Below are 9,034 nucleotides of genomic sequence, written 5' to 3'. Positions count from 1 at the left end.
CACGCACATTAATCCACCGCACAATCGCACGGGAAGCAACAAATGCACCTGATCCCTTCCATATATATATATATATATATATATATATATATATATAGGAAAAATAGGTGGCTATATATTCGACAAAATTCAGAACGTATTATCCGCAGGATCAGTATGTACCATACGGTTCACATAATCACATACTTTAGGTTCAGAAGCGGAGGTTTTCAGGTGCCACTAGACCATTAAGTGATTCTAAATGCACCATTAAACATTTCTAAATGTACAAGAGCTATCTTGATTCTTATCACTTTTCTCTCTAGTGTCTCCAAAAAAATTTCTAAATGCACTTTCAGTTTTCCTCAAATGCACCTTCAGTTATCACCCTTTTCATTGGTTTTCAACTTTTAATATATACCATCAAGCATTTCTAAATGTATCATAAAAATTACAAAAGTTTCACCATGTCAAATATTTCCGAATGCATTAGAGTTGTTCACATGGTCACACTTGGCAATCAGTCTGCAATCAGTGTGTGTGTGTGTTTACAATCAAATGAGCTGAGAACCCTCCTATATGAGAACGAAGGACTAATTTGAGTCTTTGATCTCGAGGCTATGTATGATCATGACCTTTTTAGATTTGTTAGATATTTACATATAAATTTATGAATGGGTGAATTAATAATTTTGTGTGCATTTTGATTTTTGAATCCTTATAAACACACACAAAAAAAAAAAAAGAAAAGAAAAGAAAAAGTTATAAGTAATTTGTACAAGGTTGTGCTTGGCAAATTACACCATGCACCAGGGCGCACAATGCATTGTGCGCCCTGGTCCAAAACGACGTCGTTTTGTATCTTTTTGCGTGTCTGCTGTTAACTCCTTAAAAAAAAATTCATATTTCGAATGTACAGAATTGTATAATAGAATACACAGAATTTTATACTTAAAAACACATAATTTTATAACTGAAAATTTTCATGTTTCGAATGTACAAAATTATATAATAGACTGAATAACAGTTTTACATATTTGAATGTATATTGTTCAATGAAATTGTAGTTATATCGAAATGATACTATAGTTGTATTGTAATGAAACTATATATAATGTATATAAAATGAAACTGAATAACAGTTTTACATATTTGAGTGTATAATGTCGAATGAAACTGTAGTTATATCAAAATGAAACTGTAGTTGTATGTGTTGATCGAAATGAAACTGCAGTGTATATAAAATGAAACTGAATATGTCGTACAAACATAGATACTTTATGCGGAATAGATGTTTTTCTTTTCATTAAAAGGAACGGTATTGTTTTTGGACCATAATCCAAAATGCTTTGTGAACCATGATTCTCAGTATAATTTGCCAATTACCTAGTGCTGGACTTTACTTTTTTTTGTGCTCCGCCCAACACAGTGGTAATGTCTGCAGTTTACACTATCCTAGAGTGTGTGTGCCATATACTAATGTTGAATGTCAGGTCACAGGCATCATCTGCTGTGCATGTAGAGAGTGAAATATATCTACAATTCATACACTTCATCTGGGAAACGTGATCCATCTCTTTTGACTAGCTAACTTTAAAAAGCTAATATAATATGTCATCGAGGATATCAGCAAGATAGCGCCATCATAAAAACCACAGACGAAAGTTGTTATAATTTATAAGTGAAAGCATATGTTATAAGAGCATTCTCATTAATTTAAGGTTTTTTTTTAAAAAAAAAAAAATTATTTTAAGTGCCAATAAGGGAAGAGAGTAGAAGAGGAAATGCAAAAGGAAAAATAAAATAGGAGAAAAACGAAAAAAAAAAAAAAAACTATCAAGTTTTACGTGCGTAGTATTACTGTAATTAAATATTTCAATTCCTATAGTTGTATGACTTAGATTAGTTGAGCTAGTCTTTAGCCTATTGTATAGGGACTTCTATAGCTAGTATTATTGTATCAGGTTTTAGTTTTTTTTGAACAAGTATCAGGTTTTAGTTAATTGAATTAATGAATACTTTTCCAATCTCATCAATATTATTGTATGACTTAGATTAGTTGAGCTACTCTTTCGCCTATTGTATAGGAACTTCTATAGCTAGTATTATATAATTTCAATTAATCTACACGTTAGTCGTTACTAGTATCCAAATCCAAATATAGAAGAAAATTAAAGCAAACACTTTATGAAAAATTGTAAGGTCAATAATACATGTCAATAACTGAGTAACTAAACTTGTTACGGAGTATTTCGTATATATAAGATTCAATATACTAATGAAAAGAGAAAAATGTGTCATTTAATTATTATTGCACTACACTTTTTCAATAGGGAGCTGGATCAGAAACAGGATGTGGTATCTTCTTGTCCTTGAATGAATCTAAGTACTGTTAATACCATCATCTTCTCATCACCAAAATTTCTCCTTTCTCCTGACAGGCACCAAAATTTTTCCTTCTTCAAAGATGCTGTGAAACTGATCAATTTAAGGAGCAACTTACTAACAACTTCATCTTTTATGCAACAAAGATTCATTGTCGTGATCAGGTTGTCTTCATTTAACACGGTATCAGCACGATTGCTCTCGGATTGATACGGGACATTCTTGGACTGCTGGTAACTCGTCGCAGGAATACTTGTACTAGGTTTTATGAACTGCCCTTTATTCCACCAGAACTCTTCACCCTCGTCATCTAGCAGATGGGGTGGAGTTAGAGGGCTTTCCATTGTTTCCAAATCCACATTGCATTCAAGATAATCTGCCCCAGCCATTGCCAAAGCTTCAATTGATACTGACATGGTTTAATTTCCAATGTAATCAAAATACTATCGGCTATAAAGATGTGTTTTTTCCTTTGATGATGTTGATCAAACCTGCAGAAGATCAGGCCATATTTATACCAAAAAATATTGGGAAAATTTCAATCCTTCCCTCAAAAATCACGTTCTTCAATTCCCTGCTGAAGGGGCAAATAGTTAACGCATATTATAACACAACAAGCCCGTGAATGTTGGGTTGATGTATATATATATAATCTGCTTCTATATATTGTTGTAAAAACCACCTCAAAACTACTGTGTTTTTCCTTTGATACGATTGTCAAACATGCAAGCCTTTATTTATACCAAAAGTTTTAGGAAAGTGGTCCAACCTATTTCCCCTCACAAATCACGTTTTTGTCAAGGCAGATTATATTGGATCGGAGCGAGGGCATAGTACACGGTTAACACAGTAAGCCTGTGACGACTTTGTTGGGACTTTTAGGTTGAGTGCATTATGTTCGATCTTAAGTTGGTTATTAATTATATCACAGTTATCACGTTTTTCACCTTGTCGTTTTATTTTATTTTTATTTAATTTTTTTTTTTAAATTATTGTTATTTATTTTTTAAAAAAATTATTATTAAAAATGCCAACTCAGCTGCCACGTAAGCAGGTAATCTGCTAAAATTGATGGTAACTTGCTTTCAGGTGAAATTGCATATATTTGGAGAGTTCAGTGGTCTAATTGTACGTTTTTGGAGTGTTTAGTGACTTAATTACACTTTTTGTTCATTTAATTGCATAATTGCATTTTCAGGTTACGTTCAGTAGCTAATTTGAAACTTATTCCAAAAAGTTATAAGTAATTTGTACAAGGTTGTGATTGGGTTGGGCTTAGATAGGCCCATGGAAACATAGCCCACATTTCCATTTTTATCTTAACCAAATAAGTACGAGTAATGAAAAACTTTGGAAATTTTGGGAGATGTTTAGGGTCGTTTACTTCATTTCTCTGTTTTTCTATCTCCAGTTTTTTATTTCTCCATTTTTCCAGTTTTTCATCTCCATTTCTCCAATTTTCTAATTTTCATTCCATATTCCTCCCGTTTTTCATTTCTCTAATTTTCTGATTTCATTAAATACAATGTCATATATCATTTGTACATTTCTATAATAATAATAATAATAATAATAATAATAATAATAATAATAATAATAATAATAATAATAATAATAATAACAACAACAATTAAAATAATAATAATAATAATAATAATAATAATAATAAAACAAATCTGTAGGGAGGAGGAAAAAAGAAAAAAGAAAAACAAATAATAATAATAATAATAATAATAATAATAAGAGCGTAAAGGAGAATAACAAAGAAAATGAAAAAGACTTCTAAAATGTGCACAGCAGGATTCAAACAATAGACCTCGCTGATTATGTACTGTTCATTCAAAATTTTTCCACTCCTCCATTTGGAGAAGTCCAAATCTTCTTTCTCCAAAATTGTACATGAGGTTGGAAAATGGAGAAGGAGAAAGCATTTGGAATAAGAAACTTAGTAAACAACTTCTCCAATTTTTATTTTTTCCACTCTCATTTTCTCTATTTTTTTTGGAAAATTCTCTATTTTTCCAAGTTAGTAAACGACCCCTAGTCTTCCATTGGATAGAAAATGTTTAGCAATTATTATTACATGGACCATGACACACAATTCTGTGGACCATAAATAAAAAGTACATTTTTAATATATTAAGGATATATTATTTACGTACGTAAAATACATTTTTAATATACTAAGACTATATTATTTTATATAATGTATTTTCAGTACAAAAATAATGTACTTTTAATATATTAAAAATATACCTGATATTCATTGTGCACAATAATTTGCCGATGTTTAGTAGTTGGATTGGTTCTAGCTTTGGAGTGATTAAAATTTTAAAATTTTGGGATGGTTGTACTCGGCCCAATTCCACTAGTTCATAGTCGAAGGGGGAAAGGCCAAAATTCTTAGTAACTCCTAGGATATATTGTGGAGAGAATAAACAAGCTAGGATGAGGTAATAAGGAGTACATTGGGGCAATATCATTGACACATGCAAGAGATGGAAGGTGAAGGATTGCGAGATTACTATTAAACATGTCTATAGGGAGAGCATGTACTCCATCTCAATTAAAAACCTATGCTGATAGTTGAATTGCACATTAATAGCTATATGCTCAACACTACGAACCAAATGTCCACTAAAGTTTTGTCATAAAACTAATAGAAACAGTTAAGAACGGAATAGAATATAACTATATCTTTGCTGACGTAAATAATCGTGCACTATGATACGAGTTTAAAGATAGCTCCTATAGTTAAGTCTTAGGACACTTTGTAGGTCTAAGAAAACAAGATGCATCCCGTATCGAGAAGATAGCTAACTTTAACGGGCACTTCCTTCGACCCAAATTGAAACATGCCAAAAATGTAGGATCTTGATTCTACATTTGTTTAAAATAACCTTAAAACTATAAACAAATGTTAAGTGCATTCAAAAAAAAAAATTAAACAAATGTTAAGTGCACAATATGCTGTCGGCTGATGTATTTGCACCTCTCTGATCAAATTCCCAGATCCTGCTACAAACCTTTCTGTATCAGAACATAGATCACTTTCACTGTTTGTAGTGGGCACTAAGTAGCATTCTTTTCAACCCCCACTTCAATTCTATCTAGTTTATAAAAATCAGTTTTTATCCCACTCAAGTTTATCTTCCACCCCTTTCCCAAACCAAAATTATTGCTGAGAATGAAAATAATGAAATCAACCCTGCAGCTACCACCATAATGCATTGGAATGATCACAAATATCTCTCATCTTAAACATCAAATGATACAGTACTCAAATCCAGACTTTGGCCCTGTTTGGTAAAAAATTAATTTATAGGCCAATTTTGACTTATTTGACCACTATTAATTGTTTGATTTAGTTAAAATATTAATATAAATGTTTGGTTAATTAGTTTTTTGCAACTCCAAAAGGCTAAAATTTAAAAAGCTACTCCTAGCAGCTTTTTCAATTAACTTTTTGAGAAAAGAAATTATACCAAACAGCTATCAGCTAACAGCTAATTTACCAAACATTTTTTACAATTAGTTAATGTTATCAACTATTTATACCCTCTAATTAACATAATCAGCTAACAGCAAACAGGCATTTTACCAAACAGGGTCCTTAACTTTACAATCTCTCATGAAGAGATATGAAATCATATCAAACATCCTTAAATTTTGTCCAGTAAGAGTTAGCTCAATAATAATTTAAAGTCACCCTGAAAGTCTTACTCTAAAAAGGGGTAATGCATAACAATATGATAATAATGAGAAGCTACTAAATGAATCACAAAATAGAAAACCATTCATTTTATTCATATAGAACAAAACATAATAAGACTATGAACAACAACTTCATACTAAAGTTCATATCAAAGACCGAAGAAAGTTTCGAGCCCTAAACCATTTGCGGCATTAGGAGAAGGCCAGCCCAGGATTTCTTGGAAGCAATAATTGTCAATAGAGTCACAGTCGTCCTTAAGAAGTCGGTCCAAGAAGGCGTTATCCGACCCGCCTGAATTTGTATCTTTCTTCGCCGTGGTATCCTCTTCTTCTTCATCGTCCTCCGCCATGGGAACCGCCGCCGCCGCTTTTTCATCCTCCACTGCCGGCATATGGCCCTCGAACAGCGCCATATGGCCGAAGAGCTTATCCTTGCGGGAGAAGCTGGTCCCGCACGAGCATTTCCACTTGGTCTCCCCGCAGTGTTTAGCGTGGCTCTTCAAATCCGCCGGCACGGAGAAGCTCTTCTTGTTGCAGCGGTTGCAGGAGTAGAGCTTGGGGCAATGGCTCCGCCGGAAGTGATTCTTGACGCAGATTGCGGATTTGAGAGGCCGGAATTTCTTGTGCGTTTTGTTCCTCGAGCACCCGACGAACGGGCACGAGAACCGGGTTTTCCGGACCGGCCCGGATTCTCCGCCGCATTTCCCGGGCTTCGCTAACGCCTCCGCCGTCTTGAACTGGTTCCCGTGAGCTCGCATATGCATCCGGAGATTCGCGTCTCGCTTGAACCCCTTCCCGCATATCTCGCAGAAGTGGATGTGCTCCGCCAGCAGCTCCACCGCGTCCAGCTCGATGATTTCCCAGTCCTCGCCGCCGGATCCGCCGTCCTCCGCCGCGACCGCGATCTGGTCAACGATCTCGGAAAACAGACGTTTATTCGTCGATTTATGGTCAATAACTTGGGCGGACACGCCGGGGCTAACTTCATCCGCGGCGGCTTGGGTGGAAGCGAGGAGGGCGGCGCCGTTGACTATAATCTGGTGTATGGCGGCGGAGATCTCAGTGGACACCATGCCCATCTGTTCTTCTCCGAGGAGAATGTTGCTGGTGACGGAGGTGGAGAGGAACTTGTGGAGGGAGTCCATTCTTGCTTGGACGTTAGCAAGGTTCAGCAGAGGGTCAGCGCCGCCGACCGCGGCGGCCCCAGGTGGCTTGGTGGGGGGAGGTGTATGACGTAAGTCGCCGAAAAATGACATTTTTAGCGGCTAGAAGATTGCCGGCGATGGAAACCAATCGAAATGAAAGTAAAGAAAGAGATTTTTATATTTGGGCGTCGTCAGGATTGACTTCGCGAGAGGCGTATAGTGGAGCACCGAGAACTAATATGTTGGCACGTGTAATAGTGAATAAACAATTTTAACACGCTCAAATAGGGTCCGATGTTAATCGAAATAGGATTGGATAACATTGGATTTCGGCATTGTTGGATAAATGTCTTTTTTGACATACTATTGTGAAAAAAAGAAAAAAAAAATACTATCAAATAATAGTGATAGTGTAATTTAATTTCCGGCAGCGGCAGTGTGAGAATTATGTTCAAAGTGGACAGATTTCTTGTGCGCACCGGCATTTGGCCTTGTCTACTATCTCATTGAGTCACCGTGATTTACATCTTCCCACATGTTCTGATATGTCGGGTCGGAGTGTGGGGGAGCTCTTAGAGTTGGGGATTCAGCCTTTTTGAGGTAAGTGTAATTCAATTTCTATCTTAAAAAAATTAATTAGACTCTTAGCATCAATCACTTTTTCTATATTCTACGTTTAAAGAGAAAATTTGAATATTCTTATCCTTGAGCGTGCTTTGACAAAATCAACAACTTGAACCGTCCAATTGTCCGACCATTATTTGTCCACCGGCCAGGCACGCAAGAACTCCTAGCGATTTTACGTTAAAACTATTTTTCTTTCTCCGACTAAAATCTCTTTTTCTTCTATTCTTTAAGAAAAAAGGTAAGACTATTTATTTAACATAAATAATAATGCGTCACAATAATTTCAAAAAAGTGTCAAATTGGCTTATTAGTTATAACGAGTAGTACAATTATATTAGTTCCCCTAATTAGGAAAAAAAAAGTTAATATAACTCGAATGCAGTCCCCTTAACCAATAAAATAGTGTAATTAGATTTTAATATTACCTATTCAATATATTATTATTGTTGTGGTGTTAGCTAGACTAACATATGGCTTCTCGATGCTTACATGGATCCTATGTGTATTTTTAATTTTTAAATTTATAATTTTTTTAAAAAAAAAAAAAACGCATATCATTGTCAACAACTGAAGACTATTTTTGTTGCCGGTGATTAAAATGTCTAATTACATTATTTATTAAACTTAACATTTTTTTTTGAAAACACTACTAACCATAATTCTTTCATGCTCAAAGAATCAATGTATCCACTAGGCCACTAGTGTAGTTTGATCATGTGACTAGCAATTTGAAATGATAATAATCTAATAAAGGTATTATCGCACTATATAGTAATTTGCGCTAAGGCATAAATTTAAATTATTTAAGAATATCTAATCCGCTAAATCACAACTAGTAGTACTATAATAATTAAACTCAAAAATATGAAAGAAGAATAATATTTACTATTTAGCATCATCAAATGGGAGGACTCTTTCCAATTGATCTAATATTTATTACTCCAATCACTGCACGACCACTTGTGATAATTGCATATTATATTAAGGTCAATGCCTAGGTTTCTCCCAAGCGCGTTACGGGACCAATTAGTTTACTTGTGTAGCTGTGTTCATGAATCATACAACTCGCCAGAAATATAATAATAAGAATAATGCATAAAATGAAATTCAAAGATAGGCTACAATACTTTTTTTGACAAATAAGAACATTTAGAAAACATCAAATGTAGTTTTAAAGTGTATTG

General features: G+C 34.5%; 1 protein-coding gene across 1 annotated transcript; it reads right to left on the bottom strand.

Annotated features, from left to right (window-relative positions):
* Window positions 1–6,138: 6,138 nt before the first annotated feature.
* Window positions 6,139–7,493, bottom strand: LOC109180138 (protein SENSITIVE TO PROTON RHIZOTOXICITY 1-like). The gene has a single exon (XM_019329606.1). The coding sequence runs from the start codon at window positions 7,332–7,334 to the stop codon at window positions 6,228–6,230; it is 1,107 nt and encodes a 368-aa protein (XP_019185151.1). The 5' UTR covers window positions 7,335–7,493; the 3' UTR covers window positions 6,139–6,227.
* Between the last annotated feature and the right edge of the window lie 1,541 nt (window positions 7,494–9,034).

The sequence above is a fragment of the Ipomoea nil genome, unplaced genomic scaffold (genome assembly GCF_001879475.1).
Source record: "Ipomoea nil cultivar Tokyo-kokei standard unplaced genomic scaffold, Asagao_1.1 scaffold1026, whole genome shotgun sequence".
Classification (NCBI taxonomy): Eukaryota; Viridiplantae; Streptophyta; class Magnoliopsida; order Solanales; family Convolvulaceae; genus Ipomoea; species Ipomoea nil.
The sequence above is the reverse complement of the archived record's forward strand: the minus strand, read 5'-3'. Positions and strand labels throughout refer to the sequence as shown.